At 43.9% G+C, this 17,087-nt stretch overlaps 1 protein-coding gene and 1 non-coding gene across 3 annotated transcripts; one reads left to right on the top strand and one right to left on the bottom strand.

Annotated features, from left to right (window-relative positions):
- Positions 1 to 772: 772 nt before the first annotated feature.
- On the bottom strand, positions 773 to 910 carry LOC119940483. Its single transcript, XR_005454961.1, has one exon. It is a non-coding gene; the product is annotated as a small nucleolar RNA SNORA7 (small nucleolar RNA).
- A 1,799-nt stretch (positions 911 to 2,709) lies between these two features.
- On the top strand, positions 2,710 to 15,360 carry RIPPLY3 (ripply transcriptional repressor 3). 2 transcript variants are annotated; one of them, XM_038760336.1, is made up of 4 exons: positions 2,710 to 2,867; positions 5,694 to 5,760; positions 12,501 to 12,568; positions 13,786 to 15,360. In XM_038760336.1, exons 1-4 carry the CDS (start codon positions 2,815 to 2,817, stop codon positions 14,096 to 14,098), a joined length of 501 nt encoding a protein of 166 aa, XP_038616264.1. In that variant the 5' UTR covers positions 2,710 to 2,814; the 3' UTR covers positions 14,099 to 15,360. The 2 variants fall into 2 exon arrangements, with proteins under 2 accessions (XP_038616264.1, XP_038616262.1); XM_038760334.1 differs by having other exon boundaries at positions 5,691 to 5,760.
- Positions 15,361 to 17,087: the final 1,727 nt, after the last annotated feature.

Here is a 17,087-nt window from a genome sequence, read left to right as displayed (position 1 = left end):
TGTTGAATCTTGGGAAGGTTATGAGTGTTTAGGCCAAGTATAGAGCTGTCTGGAGCCTTGAGGAGTCCAAGGACTCCCAGTAGCAGTGAACAGTTACTTTCCTTGTTATTGTGATTTATTTTCCAGAATCTCCCCTTTTATTTCTCCATCAACTTTCAGATTGAGAACCCCTATGGGCCAGGTATTGTGTCTGATATAATACCTTCGTACCTCTCCCCTGGCGCTTAATCCAGCACTTTGCACAAAGGAAGCATTTAGCAAATGTTGGAATACAATTACAGCCAGTATTATTTAGATATTGACTAGGTAACTCCCTGGAGAAGTTTTAATAACATCAATCCCATTTTACAGGTGAGGAACTATGGCGCACAATCCGAACAAGAGTCAGTGAAATATGTAGGAGAGGAATTTGGCATTTTTATAGTCCAGACCATCTTTCTGACTATTCAACCTGCATGATTCTCATTTTAATCTCAGAACCTAATGGCTCTTTCTAGAATAGATGTTCAATTATCAGTCAATCAATGGTACTTACCGAGCGCTTACTGTGTCTTGTCTTATACTGTTGAATCATCTCCAAACCACAGCAACACCATGGACATATCTCTCCCAGAATGCCCCACCTCCATCTACAATCGTTCTGGTAGTTCTATAAAGCTTTCTTGGTAAAAATACAGAAGTGATTTACTATTGCCTCCTCCGGCGCAGTAAACCAGAGTCTCCACCTTCGACTTTCTCCCATGCTACTGCTGCCCAGCACAGGTGAGTTTTAACTTGTAACAGATGGCCTTCCACTTGTTAGCTATTGCCCAAGCTAGGAATGGAATGAGTATGCCTCTGCTTGACTCTCCCTCCAGTAGTTGAGACTGGTAGAGTACTGGAAACTCTCCAGGTGTGACTCTGGGAGGGGGCTTACCCTGTACTGAGCACTATATTAGGTGCTTGGGAGAGAACAATGCGGTAGAGTTGGTAGATAACATTCCCTGCCCACTGGGATAAGACGATCAATCTTGGGGACTATAAAAGGGGGCAGGGGGAGAGGTGTCCTGTGGGCAGGGTTGCCAGAGCAGGAAAAAAAGAAAAATAAGAAATCAGAAGAAAAAGAGAGACAGAGGTTGGGAAGGGGAGGAAGGAGAGAGGAAGGGGAAGAGAGGAAAGGGTCAAAAGAGAGGAAGGAGATGAAGTGGAAAGGTAGGAAGGGAAGAAAGAAGGGAGGGAGGAAAGGGAGGAAGGAAAGTGGGTGGGAGGAGGGGAGGTGTGCAGTTAAAGTCAGGGACAGGGGCCAAGAAAGGGCAGGGATTTTTCTCCCTTACCTCTACTGTACTCAATCACGTATACATACACAGTTGTAGACAGTACTCACCTCCGTGGCTGTCACCGCCTCTAGGGTGTTTGGGGGTCGTGTATTACAGCGCGGGTGTCTCTTTTTCCCCTCAGGTCTTTATTTTTTTCCAGCAGACACCGACCCCACTCCTGTGGAAGAAGGACCCCTGAAAGGCTGAGGGCCAGGCCCTCTGGTCCAGCTCCAGCCCAGCTCTCTCAGCAGAGTGGGGAGCGCGCTAGGCCGGAAGAGCAAGGTGAGGAGAAGGGGGATGGGGGGCGAGGGACCAAGGGAAAGAATGGAGGGAAGTGGGTAGGGACTGTCTCTATATGTTGCCAACTTGTACTTCCCAAGCGCTTAGTACAGTGCTCTGCACACAGTAAGTGCTCAATAAATACGATTGAATGAATGAATGAATGAAAGTCACAACTTCTCTGAGCCTCAGTTCCCTCATCTGTAAAATGGGGATGAAGACTGTGAGCCCCGCAAGGGACAACCTGATCGCTTTGTATCTTCCCAGAGCTTGGAACAGTGCTTCGCCCATAGCAAGCGCTTAACACCTTCCCTTCCCCACAGCACCTGTATATATGTTTTTACATATTTAATACTCTATTTATTTATTTTACTTGTACATATCTATTCTATTTATTTTATTTTGTTAATATGTTTGCTTTCGTTCCCTGTCTCCCCCTTCTAGACTGTGAGCCCACTGTTGGGTAGGGACCGTCTCTATATGTTGCCAACTTGTCCTTCCCAAGCGCTTAGTACAGTGCTCTGCACACAGTAAGCGCTCAATAAATACGATTCCTCCCTTCAAGGCCCTATTGAGAGCTCACCTCCTCCAGGAGGCCTTCCCAGGCTGAGCCCCTTCCTTCCTCTCCCCCTCATCCCCCTCTCCATCCCCCCTTCTTACCTCCTTCCCTTCCCCACAGCACCTGTCTATATGTATATATGTTTGTACAGATTTATTACTCTATTTATTTATTTATTTTACTTGTACATATCTATTCTATTTATTTTATTTTGTTAGTATGTTTGGTTTTGTTCTCTGTCTTCCCCTTTTAGACTGTGAGCCCACTGTTGGGTAGGGACTGTCTCTACATGTTGCCAATTTGTACTTCCCAAGCGCTTAGTCCAGTGCTCTGCACATAGTAAGCGCTCAATAAATACGATTGATGATGATGATGATGATGATGATGAATAATTTTTTTTAACAAATACCATAAATTATTATTATTATAGCAGTCTGGGAGCCCGGGGCTGGGCGGAAAGTCGGCGATACCCCTCCTCTTCCCCCTCCCCAAGATCACACACACACAAACGTGTGTGTGTGTGTTGTTGTTAAGTCCCCTCCCCAAGATCACACACACACTTTTGTGTGTGTGTGTGTGTGTGTTGTTGTTAAGTCCCGGCGCCCTGTGTGCGTTAAGTGAGCGGAGATAAAGCCGGAGGGTCCGCGGAGGGTCGGAGCGGTGGGCTTGGGGGCTGCCTCGATGGAAGACGAGCCGGCGGGCCGCAGAGACCCCCGCAGCCGGCCGCCGGAGAGGTAAGGGGCAGGGGCCCCAGAGGGGCTCCCCACAGCAGTTTTGGTTTTTTTTTTTTTTTTGGTATTTGTTAAGCGCTTACTATGTGCAAAGCACTGTTCTTTATTTATTTTATTAAAATAAATTAAATTTAAATTAAATTTAAATTTAAATTTAAATTAAATTAAATGTATTAAAATAAAATAAATTGTTTATTTATTTATTTTACTTGTACATATCTATCCTATTTATTTATTTTATTTTGTTAGTATGTTTGGTTTTGTTCGCTGTCTTCCCCTTTTAGACTGTGAGCCCACTGTTGGGTAGGGACTGTCTCTGTGTGTTGCCAATTTGTACTTCCCAAGCGCTTAGTACAGTGCTCTGCACATAGTAAGCGCCCAATAAATACGATTGATGATGATACTGATGTTCTAAGCGCTGGGGTAGATACAAGTTGATCAGGTTGTCCCACGTGAGGCTCCCAGTCAGCGTTTAGCACAGCCCCGGCCGGACCGCGCGGGAGAACGCTCTCTGTCCACCCCCCCGCCCCGGGGCAGGTGACCCCCTCTTTGGTTGGGGGATTTCCCTTCCCTCTTGGACTTGGAAAACGGGACTTTAAAAAAAAAATTTGGTATTTCTTAAGCGCTTGCTATGTGCCAAGCGCTGTTCGAAGCGGGCAGCGTGGCTCAGTGGAAAGAGCCCAGGTTGGGAGTCAGAGGTCATGGGTTCTAATGGCGGCTCTGCTGTGTGACTTTGGGCAAATCACTTGATTTCCCTGGGTCTCAGTTACCTCATCTGTAAAATGGGGATTAAGATTGTGAGCCCCCGTGGGACAACCCCTTCTAGACTGTAAGCCCACTGTTGGGTAGGGACCGTCTCTATATGTTGCCAACTTGTACTTCCCAAGCACTTAGTACAGTGCTCTGCACCAAGTAAGCGCTCAACAAATCCGATTGAATGAATGAACCTGATCATCTCAAATCCCCCCAGCGCTTAGAACAGTGCTTTGCGTATAGCAAGTGTTTAACAAATACTATCATTATTATTATTATTATTACAAGGTCATCAGGTTGTTGACTACAACAATCTACCTGTTTTTCGGGCAGTGAACGGGACTTTTAAAAAAATTTTTTGGTATTTGTTAAGCTCTTACTATGTGCCAAGCACTGTTCGAAGCGGGCAGCGTGGCTCAGTGGAAAGAGCGCGGGCTTGGGAGTCAGAGGTCATGGATTCTAATCCCGCCTCTGCTGTGTGACTCTGGGCAAATCACTTAACTTCTCGGGCCCTCAGTTACCTCATCTGTAAAATGGGGATTAAGATTGTGAGCCCCTGTGGGACAACCCCTTCTAGACTGTAAACCCACTGTTGGGTAGGGACCGTCTCTATATGTTGCCAACTTGGACTTCCCAAGCATTTAGTACAGTGCTCTGCACCAAGTAAGCGCTCAATAAATCCGATTGAATGAATGAACCTGATCATCTCAAATCCCCCTAGCACTCAGAACAGTGCTTTGTTTATAGTAAGTATTTAACAAATACTATCATTATTATTATTACTAGGTCATCAGGTTGTTGACTACAACAATCCATCTGTTTTTCAGGCAGTGAACGGGATTTTTAAAAAAAAATTTTTGGTATTTGTGAAGCGCTTACTATGTGCCAAGCACTGTTCGAAGCGGGCAGCGTGGCTCAGTGGAAAGAGCGCGGGCTTGGGAGTCAGAGGTCATGGGTTCTAATCCCGCCTCTGCTGTGTGACTCTGGGCAAATCACTTAACTTCTCGGGCCCTCAGTTACCTCATCTGTAAAATGGGGATTAAGATTGTGAGCCCCCGTGGGACAACATGATCACCCCATATCCCCCCAGCGCTTAGAGCAGTGCTTTGTGCATAGTAAGTGCTTAACAAATACTATCATTATTATTATTATTATAACAAGGTCATCAGGTTGTTGACCTACATCAATCCATCTGTTTGTTTTTCGGGCAGTGCATGGTATTTTCAAAAACCTTGTTCTCCAACACCACATTTCAGTTTTTAAGGATAAGGAAAGAGAAATCCAGTCGCTTCCTGGGGCTCGCAGTCTTCACCCCCGTTTTACAGATGAGGTCACTGAGGCCCAGAGAAGTGAAGTGACTGGCCCAAAGTCACCCAGCTGACAAGTGGCACAGCCGGGATTAGAACCCAAGACCTCTGACTCCCAAGCCCGGGCTCTTGCCACTGAGCCACGCTGCTCCGGCGGGGAGGTGGTCGAGGCAAGCCTGGCCCCCAGAGGGGCCCCTCGGGGAATTTGGGGTGCACAGATAGAATGAGAAAACTGGGAAATGCAGGAGCATGTCACCCCCTGGGGGTCTTCAGTCGAGGAATACCACGGCTGGCAGGGGGTCCAGAGGTCATCTGGTCCATCACCCTGCCTCCGGCCAGGCGGGCCGCCTCCATTATTATAAAGTGCCCTCAAGGCGTTTCCGATTCATAGCGACTTCATGGAAATACTTTCTCCAGAACGTCCCGTCCTCTGCCTTAATTCACAACCTTTCTAACGGTTCTTCCGTTATCGTTGTCCTGGTCTCTAGCCACCTAGCTGTTGGTCTGCCTCTTCTTCATTTTCCCTGGAGTTTTCCTAGCATTGGTGCCTCCTCCACAGAATTAGTCTTCCTGATTACGTGTCCAAAATATGCTTATCTAAAATCGAGCTATTGGCCTTCCAAAGACTACTTTGGCTTAATTTGCTCTAAAATCCATCTGTTTGTTTTTCGGGCAGTCCGTGGTATTTGCAAAAGCCTTCTCCAACACCACATTTCAGTTTTTAAGGATAAGGAAGGAGAAATCCAGTCACACTCTCTCTTTTCAGCAGTCCCATTCTGTGGAGACCCTGGATCCTCACAGCCAGAGATACAGAGCTGACAAGAAATCAGAGGCTGGTAAGGTTAACTTGGGGATGGGGAGATGAAAATACAATTTCTTCACACCCATTTTTGTCACTAGACCTATATGACAGACTGTGAAAAATGTAAATTTTTTTTTCAGCCACCCAATTCAACTAGGCAGAACTTTCTTTCAAAAGTATCCCCATCGCTGTACCACAAGAGCGTCCTTTAGTCATTCATTTCATTCATTCAATTGTATTTATTGAGCGCTTACTGTGTGCAGAACACTGTACTAAGCACTTGGGAAGTACCAGTTGGCAACATATAGAGATGGTCCCTATCCTTTATTTAGGATTCTATGAACTGGTAGTCTGTGTTTTAATTTCAGCCATTTTTTATGATATTTATAAAGTGCTTACTATGTGTCAAGCACTGTTTTAAATGATGGGGTAGACACAAGCTAATCAGTCCAGATACCGTCCCTGTCCCACATGGGGCTCAGAGTCAAGAAGAAGGGAGAACAGTTTATTGAATCCCCATCCTTTTTTTTCAGTTGAAGAAACTGAGGCACATTGATTTGACCAAGGTAACAACAGGCAAGTGGAGCAGAGATTAGAACCCAGGTCCTCTCTCTCCCAGGGCCATGATTTATCCACTAGGCCATGCTACTTCCCATATCATATAATAGTATACAGTTAGGGTTTATTTCAAAAGTATCTCCAAAACTGAACCAGAAAGTATGGGGATGCAGTTTCATTGGAAAATTAATGTTAACCCTAACATATAGCATCCTATTCAGCAGGTCTCCAGTCTTTGTTAAAGGTGGCTGCCTTAACTGAAACTGAAATCAATCAGCCCAGCCTAGGAAAGCTTATAACTATGGGAAAGGCATTTGCCTTTGTTGGGGAAAGTTTACTGGAAGGAAAATCAAATCCTTGTTTCGGCAAGTTCTCTGTTTTTACTACTGTTCTGTTAAAAAAAACAAAAGCTCTGGTATTTGAAGTCGTAAGTTGTCAAAAAAAAATTATACTTTTGCTTGACCATTCTGGTAGGAACCGAGAAAGTTATCTGCTTTTACTGTTTTCAAAAGATGCTAAATGGATATTATTTTTCTCATAGGAAGCCTACTCTAGCTTTTTCCTTTCTTTTTTCACATTTGGAAGGATGACAAAGGATATAGATGACCTAGCATACCATTTGGATAATTCAGGGCCCTAAAATATTCTTTGACCTCAATTACCTGTATAGTTCAGGTAGACATTTTTTCAGAACTATTCAAGTAACTGAAACCAAAGCGTATTCTTAGTCTCGAGCCCTCCAGATAATTTGCTCGTGTAGACACTGTCAAGGCAGTTTCAACATTAGTCACCTATCTCATGGGATTTCATTTACAATGTCACATTCACTTTAGCTTGCTTGTTTTTGTGTCATATATGTATGACCTGACTGAGGAGGGGCAGAGGGGGTGAACTGTTCTCCCATCTTTAGTGAAAAGTTAAGTGGTCCATTAGAACTTGTCTGGTGCCACAATATAAACAACACCAATATTACGTCTGTGTATACTTACCAGGTGCTAGCATATAGCAGCCATCATGCGGTCCATCCAGATATTTCTGAAGTACTTACGGTGAAAGTCTGTGAGTGTTCTTGCTAGAACTAATACTATTTAAGCAAATACACTTAAGCCATGCCTTTTACAAGAGAAGATTAATTACTAACAGTACCATTTTGTTTATTCAACATTTATAATTAAGTTGCTTCAAATACATCTACTGAGAAAATAAATTGTATTTACCTAGAACTGTATTTGCCTTAGTTTCTTTAATAATATTTTAAAACATGAAATGATGACTTGAACTTGAATAGTCCATTTGTGTATAAATATGTAGTTAATTGGTCAAACAATTCCATTTATCAGGAAAAAAAGAGAGATGTCATGTCAGTGAATTGTCTCAGGAAAAAGAAATTTAAATACAAATCCTTCAATTGTGAGAAAAGCTGAAGGATTTTGCCGCTCTTCCATACCAATGCTAATTAAAAATCTCGAGTGCCATAAATAAAAATGGTATTTGTTCAATATTAGTTTACATATTTTCATTTTAAAATATACTTTTAGATAAGTCATCCTGAAAATTTAGCAGATGAAGGTCATGGCGTTACAGCTCAAGAATTATTTTTTCATAATTCATTGCTAAAATTAAAACAAAGTTACAGGTAATCACACCTGTTGCTGTCTTACTAAACGCTGACCTCTCCTGACAAGGGAAGGACATTTCTAGATTTTCAATTGAGTCTTTCTCCTATAAAGAAAGATGAGGCCCTTTAAGGGGGTTTGGAGGCTATAGTGCAAAGAGCAAAAACCGGGGGGAAGCAGGGAAGGAGAATTCCTAATGAATTTAACCAAGGCAGTCTCAGAGAAATGAACTTACGTCCTACATGTAACCTTTCTGCTGTTTTCTACCTGGCAGCCCGCCACCATCTTCAGGGGAGAGGATTTCCTGAGAGGAAACATTAGTAGTAGCTTATTGTTCTTCTCCACCCTTTTCCACTGGCATCCTTAAGTCTCATGACAAATCTTATTCGTGAAATAAGACAAGGAGGAGGAGGAGGCTCTGAGTATCTAGAATATGGAAGTTTTCTTTTCTGCACATACATATGAGCATAGGGACAGGAGCGGTGCTTTACTTGGTTAGACCAGTTGTCCACCCAGCCCAATATCGTCTTCAGCAGTGGCAACAGGATATCCATCGTATTGGTTAGGCATGGACTAACACCCTAATTTCCATTCCACATCCTTAACCTTTCCTTTAGAAATACATTATGGACCTCCAGAGTTAAGCAAAGCTTTCTGGAACCTACTGATCGTAGTCAACCTGCATAGCTTCCTGTGGTAATAAATTCCACATGTTTACAAACCACTTTGTGAAGAAGTGTTTCCTTTTGTTTGTTTTGAGCCCACCTCCTTCAGGCTTCAGTGGGTGCCCCTGGTCCTGTTACTGTAAGAACGATCGGAGGTTCTCTCTGCCCAACTTCAGATTTTTTAGATTTCAAACTATCTGTCCCTTTTTCATAGAAGAAACACGTAAAGGCGATATTACTTCAAATGAAATTTAGGAGGTCGAGTTCTCTGAAAAGAATTGTAAGTACCCAAAGATTCCTCAAGGGGAATATAAGAAGATATTTTGGGAAACAGGCAGGAAATTCAGGACGCTGTTTGTAAAACTGTGTGACAGAAGTTGTCAGGGTGTCTTGCGGTGATAGCTGTTACATGCTGGTCACAAATCAAGTCTATATTCTATATTCCCAAGCGCTTAGTACAGTGCTCTGCACATAGTAAGCGCTCAATAAATACGATTGATTGATTGATTGATTGATGGAGAACCTAACTCATTTTAGGACCCAATATGTCTGTGTATATGGTTGCATGTATGTATACATGTGAATACACACACACATTGGTGAATTCATTTCATATAAATATCCTAAATAGCTATACATTTCTTATATAATCTCTATCCCTGGGTCCTCCTCTGCATGTGAAGTGCAGGTATCAGAGTAGGAGGGACATGGGAACGTGCCCTGGGAAGGTGACCCCAGCCACAGCAGCCATGATGGCCACGAAGTGGCAGCGGCAATTTTTATTCTTCCTGCTCCTAATGCTGTCACTACCACAGCCATCCTGCTGCTGTGCTTCAATCAATCAATCAATCAATCGTATTTATTGAGCGCTTACTATGTGCAGAGCATTGTACTAAGCGCTTGGGAAGTACAAATTGGCATCACATAGAGACAGTCCCTACCCAACAGTGGGCTCACAGTCTAAAAGGGGGAGACAGAGAACAGAACCAAACATACCAACAAAATAAAATAAGTAGGATAGAAATGTACAAGTAAAATAAATAAATAGAGTAATAAATATGTACAACCATATATACATATATACAGGTGCTGTGGGGAAGGGAAGGAGGTAAGACGGGGGGATGGAGAGGGGGACGAGGGGGAGAGGAAAGAAGGGGCTCAGTCTGGGAAGGCCTCCTGGAGGAGGTGAGCTCTCAGCAGGGCCTTGAAGGGAGGAAGAGAGCTAGCTTGGCGGATGGGCAGAGGGAGGGCATTCCAGGCCCGGGGGATGACGTGGGCTGGGGGTCGATGGCGGGACAGGCGAGAGCGAGGTACAGTGAGGAGATTAGTGGTGGAGGAGCGGAGGGTGCGGGCTGGGCAGTAGAAGGAGAGAAGGGAGGTGAGGTAGGAGGGGGCGAGGTGATGGACAGCCTTGAAGCCCAGGGTGAGGAGTTTCTGCCTGATACTGGGCCCCAAGTTGAGGTGAGAATTCTGGAGAGGAGAGGAGAGGAGAGGGAGAGAGGGAGAGAGGGAGAGAGAGAAAGTGAGAAAGAGAGAGAGAGAGAATGCCATGACTAACATTTCAGCTTCTCTGCTCCACATCCAGCTTTTAGCTATTGTGTCCCTGTGATGTCAGTGCTAGTGGAGACAGCAACAGTTTCTACTCTCAGCAGGTCCACCGCTTCTGCTGCTTCTCTCTAGGCAAAGACATCAGTTTTGGAGCATGTAATTACCCTTGTCCCTCAAGTGGGACTGGGCCCATTTCTCTCTACCCTTCCGCAATGACTGCTCCTACAAATGTTTCAGAAACCTCCATGGCAAAGCTAATTATAAATTATAATAATATAAGGGCTTTATTGCATCATGAGTCAGGGTGAGTAAAGTGAGGATAAAGGATTCTTGCCACAGGAGGGAAATCGAGGCTTCCAGTGCTCTAGGTGACTGTTTAGTGTAGTGGAAAACAAAATTCACTCTTGTAAATTAATCCCTAGGCCAGTTTATTTCCTTCTTTTTGGGGACTTTGTTCCCAGAGCATATTTTACCCATTCTATCTTCCCCACAGTCTTAGTTACAATAGTAATGATGATGATAATACAATAGAATGTCAAGTGCTTTTCTGTGCTTACGTGATGGGGTCGGTAAATGTCACTGTGAGCAACAGTGGGTCACACCCAGCGTTGGGCTGTGAGCCTGCTTCTCTGAATGATGCAATGTAATTCAGGGTCAGAGGGAGATCGCTTATTTCCAACAACCCCCTAAGGCCTTTCATTAATACAAGGACAACTCCTAAGCCTGAACAGAGCGGCCTTCTCGCATCCAGGACAAAATCTCAGCGCTTTCTTTCTGTAGCAGGGCACAGGAGCTGGGTTGGGGAGTCTCTGTTAATGGGGGAGGTGAGGGGAAGAGGACAGGACCCGGTTAGCCCTGAATAAACAGTCAACAGCAAGAGAAGGGGAACAGAATGGCAAACCCTCTAGGTAAGGGAAAGGTAAATAGGAGGAGGAGGGTTTGTTTGTGTTTTAAAGAGTCATCCTAATCTCAACCAACACCAAACTGCTGTTCTGAGCTCCTTTGGTGTCCAGGACCAACAGGATTGATGAACATGGTCATGCATTTGCCTTCTCTTCCTCCACCTACCCCTTGTAGACATATCTGGGACTGCCTGAGTCTTCTCTCCCAAAAAGGAACACTGGCCTCCATCACCACACTGGTTAAGGATACAATCCTAGAAAATTCAACCTTAGTGTTCGGTAACAGAACTAGGGAAGTAACGTGACTTAGTGAATAGAGCACAGGCCTGGGAGTCGGAAGGACCTGGTTCTGTCACTTGTCTTCTGTGTAACCTTGGGCATGTCGCTTAATTCTCTAGGGCTCAGTTATCTCATCTGTAAAATGGGGATTAAGAGTGTGAGCCCCATGTGGGGCAGGGACTGTTTCCAACCTGGTTAACTTGTACCTATCCCAGTGCTTAGAACAGTGCTTGGCACATAGCACTTACCAAGTGCCATTATTATTATTATATACACTTTCTAGCCCCATGTGGGACAGACTTTGTCCGACCTGATTACCTCGAACCTACCCCAGCGCTTGGTACAGTAGTTGGAACATAGTAAGCACTTAACAAGTACCACGATTATTATTAATAGTAATAAGCTAAGCACTAGGATTGATACAAGATGATCAGACTGGACACAATATACCGTAAGAAGCAGCATGGCCTACTGAGTGAAGCACAGGTCTAGGAGTCAAAGAACCTGGATTCTAATCCTGGATGTGTCACTTGCCTGCTGTATGGCCTTGGGCAAGTCACTTAATTTCTCTGTGCCTCAGTTTCCTCATCTGTAAAATGGGGATTAACATTGTGAGCCCCATGTGGGCATATTATCTTTTATCTGCCCCAGCGCTTAGTACAGTGTCTAGCCCATTGTAAACATTTCACAAATGCCATTTTTTTTAAAAGTACCTGTTCCACACAGGGCTCCCGGTATTAAGAGGTGAGATAGAGTTCAGTGAAATGACTTGCCCAAGTTCACAGAGAAGGCCGGTGGCAGAGCTGGGATTAGAACTCAAGCCTCCTAATTTCTAGCCCTACCTACTTTCCACTAGGCCATATGTCACCCTGCTCTTACACTAGGAGAATCCTAGTGCCACTTATTGGGTCTTTCTGACACACAGAAACGCTATCGATTGTAAAATGTGTAGTCTTTCTCCCTAGAATTTGGGCTGGAGTCACCTCATTACAAGTCTTTATGTATCCAATGGCAACTCATCTAGTTAGTCCAGACCTATTCCAACTCAATGTAATTATGTCTATAGATCGCCCTACAATAATACGGAATTAGATTAAGGGATATTGAACCATGTGAGTTAATTTTTCTTACGCACTTCAAGATATTTCTTGGAAGATGTTTCTTGACTCAATACATGGTGTGTATGTGTGTTGTTGGTCTTTATAGCCTGTTTCTGATGGTGACCCCAGCTGTTTTGGATCAAAAGGTGCCTTAGGGTTTCAGCATCCTGTGAGGTAAGTAACTTGGCCAAATTAGCTGTCTGGATCTTTGTGGGCAGGGATTGTGTCTTCCAACTCAATTGTACTGAACTCTCCCTAGGGCTTAGTACAGTTCTGCACACAATAAGTGCTCAATAAATACCAGTGATTGACAGACAGATTGATTTGATCTGCTGGAGATCAAATTTAGCCCAAGGTGACCTGAAACCTAATCTGGGACTACAGGGGGAGGAGAAGGTGAAGAAAATGAGAAAAAGGGAGAGGGACAAGAGGGAGAAGGGACAAGAAAAAGGAAAAAAGGGAAGTGGGGGGTGCTGAGCAAAGGGAAGATAGAGAATGATGAAACGGGAAGGATGGGAAGAGAGGCGGAGGGTGAGGGGAAGAATACAAATGCTTGCACTGCTGCCACTTCAGCTCAGAGGCTCTGGCAGAAACACAGATGTGGACAAGCTACTTTACGCGGGGTCACCACTATCATGACCCTGAAATACAGGCTCTTGCTGGAACGAGGAATGAAATAGAGTTTCAGGCATGGAAGGGAGATGGGATTTCATATAATAATAATTGCAGCATTTCTTAAGTGCTTACTGTGTGCCAGGCACTATTCTAAGCACTGAGATAGGTACAAGATCCTCAAGTCAGACAGAGTCCATTCATTGTCCACCTTACATGCCTCAACCCTGTGGTAGAGCCCTTCTGGGCTGCCCCAAGGCTCAAGCCTGACGGCTGCCCTTCCTTTCCATACCCCTATCTGGAAACCCCCTGCTGCTTCCACACCTTCCCCATTTTAGACCTAACTTAGGTCGATGCGGAGAGCCTCTTCTTGGCATCTGGAATGTAGTGAATTCATACATGCGTAGCAGTCTCTGTGCAGCCAGGGCTAATAGCTCCTAGGACAGAATAACACATGATCCCAAGCATTCATCCACACACCTGAAAGCAGGAAAGACTCTTCACTTAAAACTACAAGAGTTCTGGGGACCGTTCGTATCTGTCAGTTTCTAAAAACTACTCAGTTACCCAGGATTTGGAGCTCCTACTGATCCTAACACTAGAAGGGCAAAGTGAGCATGAAGGAGAAATACAAGAAAAGTAGTGTGCAGAGGTCTTTTACTTAGAGGTCTCTGGAAGAGAAAGAAGCTCTTTCTCCCTAGGAAAATTTTTCTGAAATGGGGACCAGGAGTTCTGTGCTCCTTTCAGTTTCACTTTGTGTAACACTCTTTTTAAATTAGGCTTTATTTGCCAAGATCTAAGCGTCATGAGTACCTACACAGCTCTGGAGAGAAAGTTCTGGCCAGTTTCCCAGTGCAAGCCACAATTCACTTCTACAACGACGATTCTGACACCGAAGATGAGGAGGATGAGGATGAATTTCAGCCCTACGAATTGGGTTTCGACAGCAGCTTCCGTGAGGTGGTCGAAAACCCTGCTGGAAATGACCCAACGCTAGTCAACAGTGAGGAGCATCCCAGTGAAAGCTGCCTCTTGGCTGGAAAAGCGAGCTGTCCCCCCCAGCCAGTCGGGGGTGTTTTTTTAGGACTGTGAGCCCTGGCTGATGTGTCCAACTACCCTCAAATTAGCAAAACCAGTGTCAGTTTGATTTCCCACCAACTGAGCAGTTTAATGCACTGTTCTCAGCTACCGGCTACAGGGGCTGTATCACCTGCTAGTTCCTTCAGAACCAATGTTCCTTCCACTCCTCAACTCTAGCAGTCTCAGGGTTTCCTCTTGTGGCAATTCCAAATCTTCTGGCTGCTGGTTCCTGCTAGTTGTTTTTTTGTTTTTCGCATGGCCTTTTAGCAATGCTCTCCCAGAAAACAAAGCATTGAAAACCCATCAGGTTTACAGGCCAAAGAAAGATTCGTATCTACATGGGCAACTTTCAGCTTCATTACTTGGCAGATGACCAAATTACAGAAGAATAACATCATCGTAAAAGCTCCACTGAGAAAAATAGCCTAATCTTCTATCTCATTCCACCCAGTGCTTTGCAGGCACTAAAATGGCCATCATTTTTTGAACAATCCTCCTTATTTAATATCTCTGTTCAGTGAAGATGGTTTTGCCTCTGTTAAAGACCTGGTTTGGCGTACTAGGTTTTTGCTCTGAAAGAAGTTATCAAATTCATGCACACACACCCTGAATATTTTCTAGTTTTAACAAGAAAAGGGAAAGATTTGTCTGGGTTTTTTATGAGGATGGTGTTTCTACATATAAAGCTGGTCAATCTTTAACTCTTCCTAGTTCTTGACCACAATGCACAGTATAGCAATCTTTTCTGGCCATGCTAAAGTAATTATACAATTATTACTGTTCTTTCTCCTTTTTTCCAGCAACTAAAATTTTCCATTTTTATTTGACTGTAAGATTCAACACATCACCAAATCTTTATAGATTCTGAGAGGAAATATTTATGGAAAAGGAGGATTTTCTTATATTTTTGTGATTTCAAACCCTATGTGACCTATGGCTCTTACCTTTCTTGCAGTTCCTAAATCTGGGCTACCTATTACCACCTTTTGCTGTCCCAGGGCCCTTTTTGTTAGCTTTTCTCCTTCTTTCCTGTGCTGCTTAGCCCCACTGGTCTTATAAGCTGCAATTTAATGGCTTGCCTAGAAGGTAGAGGGATATTTTAGAACAATTTCTTCTCCTGGAAAAAGCGCCTCTTAGAATCCAATAAATAGGGTCTATTTCTCTAGTTAAGTGTGTCCTGCAGTGTTTTGCTGAGTGTTCTGAGAATTACTGTCATCTTGTAAATACTCTGTACAGTTTCTACCCATTTGTAATAAATACTTTAAATGAAAACATTCAATGATATCCTTGTGTTTATCTAACCTAATGTGGAAATTCTATCAGAACAGGGTCTATCTTGAAAGGTCTTTTTTCCTCCTCTAATAATAATAATAATAATGGCATTTATTAAGTGCTTACTATGTGCAAAGCACCATTCTAAGCGCTGGAGAGGTTACAAGGTGACCAGGTTGTCCTTTGGGGGTCTCACAGTCTTAATCCCCATTTAACAGTCACAGAGAAGTTAAGTGACTTGCCCAAAGTCACATAGCTGACAATTGGCGGAGCTGGGGTTTGAACTCAAGACCTTTGACTCCAAAGCCCGTGCTCTTTCCACTGAGCCACGCTGCTTCTCAAGACAGTAAACTTCTTGTGGGAATGTGTCTACCAAATCTGTTGGACTGTATTCTTCCAAGGGCTTAGTCCAGTGTTCTTCACACAGTAAGCACTCAATAAATAACACTGATTGATTTTTTTTTTCCTTTAGAAAATTTTACCTTTGTCCTTTGGTTAAAAATGCAAAATCTCATCTCATTTTTAAATGAAAAATAACCAAAGCCTCACTTTTCCATATTGGTACTAATTTAAGAATACTAGCAAAAATTTTTAAGTGTATTTAGTGTGCATCCACCCCAGCACAAAGTAAGCGCTTAACAAATACCATAAAAAAGTCATAAGGGGATGTGGAGAAGGAAGGGAAAGATGGGATGACTAGGAACTAGTGAAGGGAGGGTGAAAAAAGCATGGAGTGAGAGCTGGAGGAGAAATTCTAGAGGTAAAGGGGCAGGGACTGTGATTTGGCTAATAGAAAGAAGTTGCGGAGGTCTTTAATCATGGAAAATGGACTGAGACCCTCTGGGTCCAGGTCCCAAGACAGTTTAAGTGTGGTTCTATGAGGAGAAAGTAATGAGTTGGAATATGATCCCAGAGATTCCTTTTAGCCTGGATGGTGGGAAACAGTCTGCATTACTCCAGTAATGGAAGGAATCTTGGCCAGGAGACTGAGAAGCAGACATGGAAAGGGTTTGTGAAATTTACTCAGGAGACTAAAGGCTGAGACAAATACACTTTGAGGCTATTGTCCATACAGTTTTAACCTTAGTTGATCTAAGGTTTAGTGAGACTTCAACCACCATCTCTATGCAAATGATTCCCAAATCGACCTCTCTAACCTGACCTCTCTCCTTCTCTGCAGTCTTGCACTTCTTCTTGCTTTCTGGACATCTCTACTTGAATATCCTACCGACACCTCAAGCTTACCGCATCACAGAACGCCTCATCTTCCCACTCAAACTTGGCCCTCCCCATGACTTTCCCACCACTGTAGACAATGCCACCATTCTTCCTGCCTCAAAAGCCCATAACCTTGGTATTACCCTCAACTCATCTCTCATTCAACGCACAAATTCAATCAAGCCAAGTCCTGTCGGTTCTACCTTCACAACTCGCAAAACTCCACTCTTTTGGAAGAGCCCAAACTGCTACCATGCTGATCCAAGCACTTACCATATCCTGACTTGATTACTGCATCAGCCTCCTCGCTGACCTCCCTGCCACTCCTTTCTCTTTCCACTCCAGTCCATACTTCACTCTGCTGTATGGATCATTTTTCTGAAATCCATTCAGTCCATGCCTCCCTACTCCTCAAAAACCTCCATTGTTTGCCCGTCCATCTCTGCATCAAGCAGAAACTCCTTACCATTGTCTTTAAGGAACTCAATCAGCTCCTACTTTACATCGCTGT

The sequence above is a fragment of the Tachyglossus aculeatus genome, chromosome 18, assembly GCF_015852505.1.
Source record: "Tachyglossus aculeatus isolate mTacAcu1 chromosome 18, mTacAcu1.pri, whole genome shotgun sequence".
Taxonomy (NCBI): Eukaryota; Metazoa; Chordata; class Mammalia; order Monotremata; family Tachyglossidae; genus Tachyglossus; species Tachyglossus aculeatus.
Note: the sequence above shows the minus strand (reverse complement) of the source record. Positions and strands in the feature narration are given on the sequence as shown.